Genomic DNA, 13,987 nt, shown 5'->3' on the forward strand with positions numbered 1-13,987 from the left:
CTATTGATTATAAATCATTGATTATAAATCGATAATGATATTGAACGGTGTAAAATTCTTTTAAAATTTTTTGAATAGACATAAAAGATATGTAAGATTTTGCACAACAAAAAAACAAATGGATCTCACATTTTTCTGTATCAGTTTTTGAACTAAATTAGTTCCAGAAAATTTGCTGCTTATGACGGGTCAGGCGCCCGAATGATTAAAATCCGGATCGAACCTGAGTCGCATTTCGAACCCCACGCAAACCCCCGTGGCGCGACCCTGCCCTAATCGCAGCGACTGCTCTTTTTCTTCGGCGACTGCGGCGTCTTATCAGTGAACGACGGCTGCCTTCCTCTCCATCGGGAAACAGCGACAGTTGGCGGTGGCGTCTTCCGTTCCCGGTATCTCTCTTTCTCTTTCTCTTCCTCCTTCGCCATCGCACACTCCCTTCTCCTCCGTCTTTCCCCTCTGTTCATCTCAGCCCCCGCCCCCACCACGCCCCACGGGCGCCAAGCCCCCTTCCCCGATCCCTCCTCCCTCTCCCCCTTTCGTCGCAAGCTCGCCCCCTTCCCCGACACCATCCTCCACCTCCTTCCTCTCTCTTCCCTCTTCCTCCAAGTTTTCTTTGTTTTTCTTCCTCGATACCATCCTCCCCCTCCCCTTTCCTTCCTCCTCCCTCTTCCCCCTGTTCATCGCAGACCCCCGCCCCCTCGCCTCGTCGCAACCCCCCTTCGCAGACCCCTTCTCCCTCTTCCCCTCCTCCTCGCTGCTCCCAGACCACAGCCTGTCTTCTTCCTCCTCCTCACTTCTTTCTGTATTTGTGACTGCTTTAATTTTGAATTGTTAATTTTGAATTATTATTTTTTATATAATTATGAAAATGTCATTTTTGATGTTAATCTTCTTTTTTATAGTTATCTTGTTATTAGATTTGGATAATTTTGCACTTTAATGTTTTCTAGATAGTTAAATCAATGTAATTTGATATTTAGTGGTGATGATTTGAAAATGAAATTAGATGAAACTCATTTTGTCTAATTTTTATTTTAATGCCTGGCTTTTTTGTTAATTATATTTTTTTATTATTTTATATTGGCTAGTTCTTTGCGGAGCTTGGGCGAGTGCCTTTAACAATACTGTCTTAAACATTGGTACAGTAGCATGGAACAAGTGATCTTTTTTACATACTCATTTCCTGATCATTGTAACCCATTAAGGAGGCCATAAAAAATAATTTTGATATATTAATTTAGATTAACGTAACTTGATTGTAGCCAGGTACTGTGGTCATATATGGTGCTCAGTTTTTGCAATTTTCTTATCATACAATATCTCCAATGATGTTTTTTTTTTTTTGACAACTGACGATTAATTTCTTGTTCTTGGAATGTTCTAAAAATGCATACAAGTTGAATAATGTTGATAACATAGACAACAGGAGAAGTGCTGCTTTTAAAGAGAGCAAATAGAATTGGACAGTCTTTTGAGGGGAAAAAAATGCATGGAAAAGATAGAACAAGAGATAGCAGAGATGGTGATTGGGCCGCTGGCCAAAGAGAATTATATTCTTTTGTCAATAGAATCATGTATAAGCCTAACAATTCCACATCCGTTTTACTTATAAATATATCTAAGATGAACCCAAGAGAATATAGTTTCTTTCATTCATTAATCTTTTCTTTATACAAAGGAAGATATAGATAGGTTGATTACAAACTGTACAGCTAAGCAAATAGAAGTGCTGACAATTCCACATCCGTTTTACTTATAAATATATCTAAGATGAACCCAAGAGAATATAGTTTCTTTCATTCATTAATCTTTTCTTTATACAAAGGACCATGCCTGATTGGTTTCACAAAGCTTGTCAATGATGATATGATTATGGAATTTTCATAATCGCATACTTTGCACTTGGGATTATCCTCTGCAGGCGTCATTGATATGGTCAAATTGTTGATCTTTCCTCTTCCTCGGATATACAGTTTTACAGACTGAGACCAATGAAGAAAGCTCTCTCTGTTGAGTTTTTGTATTATAATCAGCAAGGATGGATGCCACCTAAGCTGTTTGTTGAAGATGGAACCATTTGTTTCAATTTTCTCTCCTTTAGACATAATAGCATAGGTACCTCACAAACAAACGAAGAAGAAGAAATAGTTGGGGCTAATCTGGAGAGTGGTAGAACAAAGGAATTTTTTTTTAACAATTAAGGTTGAGAGAAAGAAGAAAAACAAATTCTATTGAAACCAAGCTCCGATACCATAAACCAAGGTTCACCTTACCAATCTATACTAGTGTATCGATCGATCATCGGTATGGTAAGTGCCAAGGTATTGTATGTCGGTATGTGTTGTATGATGGGGCATATCGATGGTTTAGAAAAATTATCGAAAATAACTCAAAAAAAAGGAAGAAAGTTAGATTAAAGTTTTTAAGTTGGAAATAAATTTAAATTTACTATAATTTTAGCAAAAAAAATCTAATTTAGGAAAGAATAGTGACACATCTTTTTCGAGCTTTAAGGAATATCTTTGTGGTACGTACTTAATCGTCCTTATGTTAATATTGAATTATTTACAAAAAAATGATTTGAATTATTAGATTGTTTATTTAAACAGCTTAAACTTTAAGATTCAAATGAAACAAGTAATTAACGATAAATTGTTAGATTGTTTATTTTAACAACTTAAACTTTAAGATTCAAATGAATCAAGTAATCAATCGATGGATATACATGGTTCTATCACAAAAAAGAATGATTGGATTCCACTGGCTGTGGATTGGGGTCTTCAATCCTCTATATATATATATATAAATTTGATATATTTGTTAGACCCAAACCTAAAATTGATCCCGCGACATAGTATACTGATGCACTGTACGCCATTAGTGTATTAATGTGGTTTGGTCGCAGTTTGATTGCCTTGAACTATGTGTCCAAGGCAGCTTCTGAGGCAAGGATGTTTGTGACATATATATGTGTGGAGCATAGAGAATATCAAAACTTCTACTTTCGCCACTAATTTGTTGTTTCGTGTCATAAGATCGATCATCGTATTGTTGCTCGGAGAAGAATAATTAGCCAAGATTGTATTACTGTTGACTGTAAGATTCTTCATAATATGATCGCTGTGCATATGATGAGCTTCACGCTTTGTCTATGTCGTGTAGACTCTGTCGCATTTGCTGAAAACTATCCATTGTCTTCCCCTTTCCTTTATATGTATACACATGACCAATATCTCATCGAGCTTAATTATCAGAATCCTGGGTGGTACGTGTAAAATGCTGCTTCTCGGTTCATGCACCACCCTTAAATTATGTAGATGTGACCATATCTGGCATCGTTGCCATCATCGGTCAAGGCACTGTGTCTACGTCGTTGTCATGTCTTTGGACTGAGTGAGTTGTTGAATGCAATTGAGAAAGTGTCTTGTCGTCTGACATGATTCTTTTCAACGGTGCAACTGATGCTATTGTCTTCCCCTTTGTCTATTCCTTTGTTTTTGCACATTAGTCGAACTATTATGACGATTAGGTGTCTCTAGTTCATCTTGATTAGAGTGTTCTTCTTTTTAATCCTTTCAAATTTGATCCAATCCACATAATATGATGGTCGTGCATACGATGAGCTTCGCGCTGTAAGATTCTTCATAATATGATGGTCGTGCATACGATGAGCTTCGCGTTGTGTCTATGTCGTGTAGGCTCTATCGCATCCACTGAAAACCATCTACCGTCTTCCCCTTTCCCTTCTATGTATGAACATGACCAATATCTCGTTGAGCTTAATGATATGAATTTTGGGTGGTATGTGTAAAATTCTGCTCCTCGGTCTATCCACCATCTTCAAATTGTGTAGACATGACCATCTCAAGCTTTGTTGCCATCATCGGTCGAGGTATTGTGTCTCCTTCGCTGTCATGTCTTTGGACGGAGTGGGTTGTTGAATGCGATTGAGAAGGTGTCTCGTCGTCCGACATGATTATTTTCAACGGTCTGACTGATGATATTGTCTTCCCCTTTGCCTATTCCTTTGCTTTTGCACATTGGTCGAACGATTATGACGGTTGAGTGTCTCTAGTTCATCTTGATTAGAGCATTCTTCCTCTTAATCCTCTCAAATTTGATCAAATCCACAAATTTCTCAAACAATGTCTTTTCTTCTTACCGGTCTTGTTAGACCTAGAAGTGAATCATCTCTTTTCATTCTTGATGAAAATGATCAATTTTTCTGGAAGTGCTCATTTGAAATGTTTCAGGTTTTCGTTGTAGGACATTAGTGAATCTGATGTTAGACAAAACATTATGCATCTTCCACCTAATCTGAATGCTGAAGTACCTATTGCAAGTCCTTGACTGATGTTCAACCTATTAGTACAAACTTGAATATCGTTTGTATACGATCAACATAGCAAATGCCATTGTCACTCTTATGCCACATATTTGATGAAAATACATTTGATATCATTTTCAATATCTGCAGGGATATAGCGTGCTTCACAGTTTCTGAAGCTACTAACGACAATAGATAAATAGTGGAAGGTAGTGTCAGTGCGCATGTGTCAAATCAAGACATTATTTCAGTAGTGGAGAATTGCTTGGATGTGAGCATGATAATAAGTAAATGATCAAAGGTACTCTTAATCAACACTCAAACACCATTTAGAGACTTAAATCTGAAAGAAATGGTTTATGGGAACTGAATGCAGGTGGATTTACGTGAGGAATTTTATCCGTTACAGATTATCAGCTGGAAGTTTTCAACTTCCTTTTGGTTGGAAGCAGATACAGAAAATATATTTAGTTTGGATGTGCTTGATCTGAGGTAGAAGAGGAGTTGGACTTAGAGAGGGCAGCGATTAGATTAGTTTTCTTGTATTTTTCTGCAAACAGCACACGATACTGCTTCAAACGATGATGTTTTTGGTGCAAAAAAGGCTCTTTTGCCTTTTCCCATGTAACAATTCCTCCATTTATCTTTCCTCCTATCAACTTTGCGGCCTGTTTAACTTTTCCACTGCCAAATACGGAAGTTCAGAGCAAAGTTCCAACTTTATAGTGGTCAACCCCCTTCAATCATGTGAACTTTCCTCAGAAAAGGCTGCAAAAACAGCCAAGTATCACGCCTGTTGTAAAAATTCTTCAAGTCTTTCCACCGAGTTCTTTAAGCAGAACGGTTGGAGCGATGCACAAGTCATGAAAGTTACCCAGAAGGCACCCAAATTGCTGCGTGCTAAGGTAGAGACTACACTGAAGCCCAGGATGAGATCTTTGCAGGACATGGGATTTTCTGATACTGAAATAGTTCAGTTGGTTTCAAAATGTCCGACTATACTTTTTCATAATATCCAACCGAATTTGAACTTCTTGAAGTCACTACTTGGTTCTAATGAGAGGTTACTGAAAGCCTGCAGTAGGAACCGATTTCTTCTTACTTCTAGCTTAGCTCGGAAGATAGAGCCCAATATATCTCTCTTAAGGGAATGTGGCATCAGTGCTGAATGCATCGCGGGTATGGTGGTGTTGAATCCGGGTTTTGTTGTTCGAAAAAACAAATTTATTAGGGAAGTTATCGATTATGTTGAGGAGTTGGGTGTGCCACGGGATTGTGGAATGTTCCGTCATGCACTTCATTCTGTCATGAACATGAGCAGATCTAAGTGCGATGCTACCTTTGCAACCTTTAAGAGCTTTGGTTGGTCCCAGCCAGACATCATTGCAATACTCAGGAAGAGCCCATGTGTTTGGAGACTCTCAAAGAAGAACATATCTGACAAAATGACATTCCTGACGAAGGAAGCTGGTTGTGAGCAGCAGTATATCATTCGCCATCCTGGGATTCTTTCATATAGCTTGGAGAAGAGGGTGAGACCACGACTTGAAGTTATAAATTTTCTTGAGCAGAATAAATTGCTGGATAAAGGACATAGCCTTTTATATGTCATGCCACTAACCGAGCAGAAGTTCATGAACCAATTTCTATTCCCGTACAAGGAGAAATTTACTGCTCTCTATGATGCCTATGTTGCTTCTGTGCAGGGAAAGCACCATGTTGTCGCTGAAAATTAGGATTGCGAGTGCTTCCTCGAGACAAAAGTGTAAACCTATTGCATACTGACTGCACTATTTAATCATCTTAAATTTGTGACAATTTATAATCTTCAGGAGTTTCTTCTGAGTAGAACATCACTGTTGATTTTGATATTTTATTTCTAATTATCTTTTGATACCTTTTTATTTTTTACGGATGTTTTAAAGCTTTTGTGTTATGTTTCTACGGTAGGTAGCTATTTCTCTCGACTGATCGGTGACGACTTGGCCTCAGACATGCGTGGGAAAATAATTGATGTGTGGAGAAACAATATTGTGCGAGTGACTCTTCATCATATTCTCAATATCTCTGCGCCATTTCTCTCTCTCTTAGAGCTTCTCTTGTCTTACAAGAGAGATCGAAACGATACATGAGTGATAATCTTAGCCCTTTCAATATTCTTCTAAACTGAAATGAAGTGTAAGCAAAATTAAAGGTTCAACCACTTGAAATATCATAACATCACAGCAGCGACGAAACATTTGAAATCTAACTTGGAGAGCAGTCCCCAACAAGCTCGGAAAATTTGGAATCAAGTACACGACAAGGGTAGTTGACAATATATGCAATGATGCATTGATAATAACAAGATAGAGAAGTTGTCATTTTATATTTATATATATACATATATATATGTATATATTAAATATCATGAATTTTAAGTTAAATTGTCTTAGTTTTATTTAACCTAAATACTGGGCGTTCGGCGCTCGCCTAATCACTCAGGTGAGGCAAAGCTTGAGCATCTTACATGCACATTCTGTATGCTTTTTTTATTCATGTGACGTTTCGACGAGCACGTGCTGAGCACTAGACATTGGACACCCGAGTGATGTTGCACATAAATTAAACTCTCGATTAGGTCTAACAAATGGTCTGAAGGATTTGACTCACATGTACATCTTGTATGCTTTTTTATTCATGTGACGTTTCGACGAGCAGATGCATATGCTGAGCACCAGACATTGGACACCCGAGTGGTGTTGCACATAAATTAAACCCTCGGTTGGGTCTAACAAATGGTCCGAAGGACTTGACTCACACTAAAGTACAAGTTGGATAAGCAACTAGAATTTGACTTGATCTCCAAACCCGAAAATCGATCCAAAATCTCAATGTATTTGATTAGGTATAACCTTACAACCTTTATGTCAGCATAGTGTGTTCTCTGCTGTAGTGCTGAAAGCAACTATCTCAGCTACTTAGAGGCTTGTTCGTACTGATGTTGACTCAGAAATTGGAAGAACGAGTGTGGAAACAGTCACAAACCTAAAATAATAAATAATACATTGATAGATTTTCTTCTTCATTTTTTCTTCTTTTCATTTATTTCCTACGAGACGGTCGATATGTGCCTCAGCGGTCAGAGTAAGACTGTGGCTTCACTGAAGCATTAGTTATTTTGGCAACCAAAATAATTTAATCTGACATTTCAATTTTAGTATGGCATCGACTGTTTTGTTACACGAGCATCCGATAAGTGGGGTGAGAGCCCCACGAATTCAACTGGAGAAGGTTCGACGGGTCCGGCGCCCGAATGATTAAAATCCGGATCGAACCCGAGTCATATTTCGAACCCCACCCAAACCCCCGCGGCGCACCCCTGCCCTAATCGAAGCGACCGCCAAACTCTCTTTTTCTTCGGCGACTGCGGCGTGTCCTCAGTGAACGACGGCTGCCTTCCTCTCCATCGGGAAACAGCGACAGTTGGCGGTGGCGTCTTCCCCTCCCGGTATCTCTCTTTCTCTTTCTCTTTCTCTTCCTCCTTCGCCATCGAACACTCCCTTCTCCTCCCTCTTTCCCCTCTGTTCATCGCAGCCCCCGCCCCCACCACGCCCCACGCGCGCCACCCCCCCCCCCCTTCCCCGATCCCTCCTCCCTCTCCCCCTTTCGTCGCAAGCTCGCCCCCTCGCCACGTCGTAACCCCCTTAGCAGACCTCTTCTCCCTCTTCCCCTCCTCCTCGCTGCTCCCAGACCACAGCCTCGTCTTCTTCCTCCTCCTCACTACTCCTTTCTGTATTTGTGACTGCTTTAATTTTGAATTATTATTTTTTACTATAATTATGAAAATGTCATTTTTGATGTTAATCTTCTTTTTTATAGTTATCTTATTATTAGATTAGGATAATTTAGCACTTTAATGTTTTCTACATGGTTAAATCAATGTAATTTGATATTTAGTGGTGATGATTTGAATATGAAATTAGATTAAACTCATTTTCTCTAATTTTTATTTTAATGCCTGGCTTTTTTGTTAATTATATTTTTTATTATTTTATATTGGGTAGTTCTTTGCGGAGCTTGGGCGAGTGCCTTTAACAATACTATCTTAAACATTGGTACAGTAGCATGGAACAAGTGATCTTTTTTACATACTCATTTCCTGATCATTGAAACACATTAAGGAGGACATAAAAAATAATTTTGATATATTAATTTAGATTAACGTAACTTGATTGTAGCCAGGTACTGTGGTCATATATGGTGCTCAGTTTTTGCAATTTTCTTATCATACAATATCTCCAATGATGTTTTTTTTTTGACAACTGACGATTAATTTCTGGTTCTTGGAATGTTCTGAAAATGCATGCATGTCATGTATGAGAATTTACTTTGGAGAAATAGCAAGCTACAAGGTGAATAATGTTGATAACAAAGACAACAGGAGAAGTGCTGCTTTTAAAGAGAGCAAATAGAATTGGACACTCTTTTGACGGAAAAAAATGCATGGAAAAGATAGAACAAGAGATAGCAGAGATGGTAATTGGGTCGCTGGCCAAAGAAAATTATATTATTTTGTCAATAGAATCATGTATAAGTCTGACAATTCCACATCCGTTTTACTTATAAATATATCTAAGATGAACACAAGAGAATATAATTTATTTCATTCATTAATCTTTTCTTTATACAAAGGAAGATATAGATAGGTTGATTACAAGCTGTACAGCTAAGCAAATTGATTCCATACAATTTTTTATTCTAATTCTTTTCCTGTAATGTGGGCGGATGTAATATTGATTGAGTGGTCCAAAATAGGGGATAAATTCCCTTAATTATGTTATTATAAAATGCTTAATTATGGAATTTTCTATATTCCCCCTCAAGCTGGTTCGAAAATGTTAATCATTCTTAGGTTGTTAGTTAGATCCTAATAAGAAAATCTTTGAAGCTCTTTAGTAAAAATATTTGCTAGTTGCTTCTTTGTAGGAATATAAGATATGCAGACAATTCCTTCTTTAATTTTCTCCTTTATGAAATATCAATCTACTTCATGTAACGTCTTCTTCAAGATAATAAGGTCCTACACTCTCTTTAGCACCGTCAATCGTCTTCCTCGAATATAGGTGGAGTGGGAGATCCCATATTGACCTGTCTTAGACTTTCCTCCCTCCTAACTTCAGATAATATAGCTTGGAGGGATGGCAATGGATCCTCTCCCAATATTCATTCATGAACTTCAGCTAGTTCTTTGTTTAAATTTGTCAAAAAATGAAAGGCTCTGGCCCTCTCAAGCATTTTTATATCTTGAACATTATCAGTAGCACATGACCACTCAATATCATAAAAAATATCAAGCTCTTGGAGAGTGTCTTCAAGGTATTAAAGTGTTTTGCAACACTAGTATTACCTTCTTTTGGGTCTTTGATCTTACTTGTAATCTCAAATACTTGGGTTGAATTCCCTATTTGAATGTCTCGATCACGTTATCCCATAACTCCTTTGTATTGGTCAAAATATAAAAGTTTGTTAAATTTATGGTTTCACAAAGTTTGTCAATGATGATGTGATTATGGAATTTTCATAATCGCATACTTTGAACTTGGGATCATCCTCTGCAGGTGTCATTGATCTGGTCAAATTGTTGATCTTTCCTCTTCCTCAGATATACAGTTTTACAGACTAAGACCAATGAAGAAAGTTCTCTCTGTTGAGTTTATGTATTATAATCAGCAAGGATGGATTGCCACCTAAGCTGTTTGTTGGAGATGGAAGCATTGGTTTCAATTTTCTCTCCTCTAGACATTGTAGCGTAGGTTTCTCATAAACAAACGGAGAAGAAGGAACAGTTGGGGCTAATCTGGAGTGTGGCAGAATAGAGGAAAAAAAATTTAACAATTAAGGTTGATTGAAAGAAGAAAAACAATTTCTGTTGAAACCAAGCTTTGATACCATGAACCAAGGTTCACTTTACCGATCTATACTAGTGTATCAATTGATCATCGGTATGGTATGTGCCAAGATATTATATGTCAGCACATGTCGATACGATGGGGCATATTGATGATATAGAAAAATTATCGAAGATAGCTCAAAAATATAAAAAGTTAGATTAAAGTTTTTAAGTTGAAAATAAATTTAAATTTACTATAATTTTAGCAAAAATAATCTAATTTAAGAAACAATAGTGACATCTTTTTCGTGCCTTAAGGAATATCTTTGTGGTACGTTCTCAAACGTCATTATGTTAATATTAAATTATTTATAAAGAAATGATTTGATTTTTTAGATATTTAAACAACTTAAACCTTAAGATTCAAATGAATCAAGTAATTAATCGATGAATTGTTAGATTATTTAGTTAAACAGTTTAAACTTTAAGATTCAATTGAATCAAGTAATCAATCGATGGATATACTTGGTTCTACCACCAAAAAGAACGACGGGATTCCACTGACTGTGGATCGGGGTCTTCAATCCTCTATATCTATATATAAATTTGATATGTTTGTTAGACCCAATCCTAAAATTGATCCCGCGACATAGTATACTGATACACCGTATGCCATTAGTGCATTAATGTGGTTTGGTCGTAGTTTGATTGTCTTGAATCATGTGTTTGAGGCAGCTCTTGAGGCAAGGATTGTTGTGACATATATTGGTGTGGAGCATGGAGAATGTTAGAACTTCTACTTTCGCCACTGATTTGTTGTTTCGTGTCATTAGATCGATCATCGCATTATTGCTCGGAGAAGAATGACCAGCCATGATTGTATTGTTGTTGGCTGTAAGATTCTTCATAATATGATGGCTATGCATATGATGAGCTTTGCGTTGTGTCTATGTCGTGTAGGCTCTATCGCATCTATTGAAAACCATCCACTGTTTTTCACTTTCCTTTCTATGTGTAAACATGACCAATATCTCGTCGAGCTTAATGATTTGAATCCTGAGTGATATGTGTAAAATATTGTTTCTCAGTTCATGCACCACCCTCAAATTGTGTAGATGTGACCATCTCTGGCGTTGCTGCCATCATCGGTCGAGGTACTCTGTCTACGTCGCTATCATGTCTTTGGATGGAGCGGATTGTTGAATGCGATTGAGAAGGTGTCTCGTCGTCCAACACGATTCTTTTCAACGGTGCGACCGATGCTATTGTCTTCCTCTTTGCCTATTCCTTTGCTTTTGCACATTGGTCGAATGATTATGACGGTTGGGTGTCTCTAGTTCATCTTGATTAGAGTGTTCTTTCTCTTAATCCTCTCAAATTTGATCCAATCCACAAATTTCTCAAACAATGTCTTTTCTACTTGCCAGTCTTGTTAGACCTATAAGTGAATCATCTCTTTGCATTCATGATGAAAAGGATCAATTATTCTGGAAATGCTCATTTGAAATGTTTCATGTTTTCGTTGTAGGACATTAGTGAATCTGATGTTAGACAAAGCATTATGCATCTTCCGCCTAATCTGAATGTTGAAGTATTGCAAATCCTTGACTGATGTTCAACCTATTAGTACAAACTTGAATATCGTCTGTATACAATCAACATAGTAAATGCCATTGTCACTGTTATGCTGCATATTTGATGAAAATACATTTGATATCATTTTTCAATATCTGCAGGGATAAAGTGTGCTTTGCAGTTTCTGAAGCTACTAACTACAATAGATAAATAGTGGAAGGTAGTGTCAGTGTGCATGTGTCATATCAAGACATCATTTCAGTGGTGGAGAATTGCTTGGATGTGAGCATGATAATAAGTAAATGATCAAAGGTACTCTTAATCAACACTCAAACACCATTTTCTGAAAGAAATGGTTTATGGGAACTGAATGCAGGTGGATTTACGTGAGGAATTTTATCTCATACAGATGATCAGCTGGAAGTTTCCAACTTCCTTTTGGTTGGAAGCAGATACAGAAAATATATTTAGTTTGGATGTGCTTGATCTGAGGTAGAAGAGGAGTTGGGAATTAGAGAGGGCAGCGATTAGATTAGTTTATTTGTTTTTTTCTGCAAACAGCACACGATACTGCTTCAAAAGATGATGTTTTTGATGCAAAAAATGCGCTTTTGCCTTTTCCCATGTAACAATTCCTCCGTTTATCTTTCCTCCTATCAACTTTGCAGCCTGTTTAACTTTTCCACTGCCAAATACGAAAGTTCAGAGCACAGTTCCAACTTGATAGTGGTCAAGCCCCTTCAATCATGTGAACTTTCCTCAGAAAAGGCTGCAAAAACAGCCAAGTATCACACCTGTCATAAAAGTTCTTCGAGTCTTTCCATTGAGTTCTTTAAGCAGAATGGTTGGAGCGATGCACAAGTCATGAAACTTACCCAGAAGGCACCCAAGTTGCTGCGTGCTAAGGTAGAGACTACACTGAAGCCCAGGATGAGATCTTTGCAGGACATGGGATTTTCTGATACTGAAATAGTTCAGTTGGTTTCAAAATGTCCGACTATACTCTTTCAGAATATCCAACCGAAATTGAACTTCTTGAAGTCACTACTTGGTTCTAATGAGAGGTTACTGAAAGCCTGCAGTAGGAACCGATTTCTTCTTACTTCTAACTTAGCTCGGAAGATAGAGCCCAATATATCTCTCTTAAGGGAATGTGGCATCAGTGATAAATGCATCGCGCGTATGGTGGTGTTGAATCCGGGTTTTGTTGTTCGAAAAAACAAATTTATTAAGGAAGTTATTGAACATGTTGTGGAGTTGGGTGTGCCACATGATTGTGGAATGTTTTCTTATGCACTTCTTGCTCTCTTGAACTTGAGCAGATCTAAGTGTGATGCTACCTTTGCAACCTTGAAGAGCTTTGGTTGGTCCCAGCCAGACATCGTTGCCATACTCAGGAATAACCCATGTGTTTTGAAACTCTCAATGAAGAACATATCTGACAAGATTACATTCCTGATGAAGGAAGCTGGTTGTGAGCTGCAATGTATCATTCGTCACACTGGGATTCTTTCACGTAGCTTGGAGAAGAGGATGAGACCTCGGTATGAAGTTATGAATTTTCTTGAGCAGAATAAATTGCTGGATAAAGGACATAGCCTTATGTCTGTCTTGGTACTAACTGACGAGAAGTTCATAAACAAATTTCTTTTCCGGCACAAGGAGAAATTTACTGCTCTCTATAATTCCTATGTTGCTGCCGTGCGGGGAAGGCCCCACGATGTGGCCGAAAATTAGGATTGCAAGTGCTTCCTGGAGACAAATTGTAAACCTATTGCATACTGACTGTACTATTTAATCATCTTAAATTTGTGGCAACTTATATTCTTTAGGAGTTTTATCGAGTAGAACATCCCTGTTGAGTTTGATATTTTATTTCTAATTATCTTTTGCGTCCAACACTAGATACCATTTATTTTATCCCCATGTTCTAAATCTTGTGTTATGTTTCTACGTATCTATCTATTTTTGTTGGCTGATCGGTGGCGACTTGGCCTCATTCATGCGTGGGAAAATATTTGATGTGTGGAGACACAATATTGTGCGGGTGACTCTTCATCGTATTCTCAATATCTCTGCGCCATCTCTATCTCTATCTCTCTTAGAGCTTCTCTCGTCTTACAAGAGAGATCGAAACGATACACGAGTGATAATCTTAGCCCTTGCAATATTCTTCCAAGCTGAAAATAAGTGTAAGCAAAATAAAAGTTTCA

At 37.8% G+C, this 13,987-nt stretch overlaps 2 protein-coding genes across 7 annotated transcripts; both read left to right on the top strand.

The window, feature by feature from the left end:
- Window positions 1-229: 229 nt before the first annotated feature.
- LOC135594699 (transcription termination factor MTERF2, chloroplastic-like) lies at window positions 230-6,238 on the top strand. Of its 3 annotated transcripts, none has more exons than XM_065085155.1 (3): window positions 230-389; window positions 4,478-4,628; window positions 4,704-6,238. In XM_065085155.1, the coding sequence occupies exon 3, from the start codon at window positions 4,909-4,911 to the stop codon at window positions 6,061-6,063; it is 1,155 nt and encodes a 384-aa protein (XP_064941227.1). In that variant the 5' UTR covers window positions 230-389; window positions 4,478-4,628; window positions 4,704-4,908; the 3' UTR covers window positions 6,064-6,238. The 3 variants fall into 3 exon arrangements, with proteins under 3 accessions (XP_064941227.1, XP_064941228.1, XP_064941226.1); XM_065085156.1 differs by having other exon boundaries at window positions 4,737-6,238; XM_065085154.1 differs by having other exon boundaries at window positions 4,478-6,238.
- Window positions 6,239-7,634: 1,396 nt separating this feature from the next.
- Window positions 7,635-13,694, top strand: LOC135581292 (uncharacterized). 4 transcript variants are annotated; one of them, XM_065085157.1, is made up of 3 exons: window positions 7,635-7,817; window positions 11,288-11,449; window positions 11,936-13,694. In XM_065085157.1, the coding sequence occupies exon 3, from the start codon at window positions 12,357-12,359 to the stop codon at window positions 13,509-13,511; it is 1,155 nt and encodes a 384-aa protein (XP_064941229.1). In that variant the 5' UTR covers window positions 7,635-7,817; window positions 11,288-11,449; window positions 11,936-12,356; the 3' UTR covers window positions 13,512-13,694. The 4 variants fall into 4 exon arrangements, with proteins under 4 accessions (XP_064941229.1, XP_064941230.1, XP_064941232.1 ...); XM_065085158.1 differs by having other exon boundaries at window positions 11,315-11,449; XM_065085160.1 differs by lacking the exon at window positions 11,288-11,449 and having other exon boundaries at window positions 11,936-12,086; window positions 12,184-13,694.
- The last annotated feature ends 293 nt before the right edge of the window (window positions 13,695-13,987 follow it).

This window comes from Musa acuminata, chromosome BXJ1-10 (genome assembly GCF_036884655.1).
Source record: "Musa acuminata AAA Group cultivar baxijiao chromosome BXJ1-10, Cavendish_Baxijiao_AAA, whole genome shotgun sequence".
NCBI lineage: Eukaryota > Viridiplantae > Streptophyta > Magnoliopsida > Zingiberales > Musaceae > Musa > Musa acuminata.

Coding starts and splice junctions, on each gene's coding strand:
- LOC135594699 (XM_065085154.1), top strand. CDS start 4,909: ATGATGTTTTTGGTGCAAAAAAGGCTCTTTTGCCTTTTCCCATGTAAC.
- LOC135581292 (XM_065085157.1), top strand. CDS start 12,357: ATGATGTTTTTGATGCAAAAAATGCGCTTTTGCCTTTTCCCATGTAAC.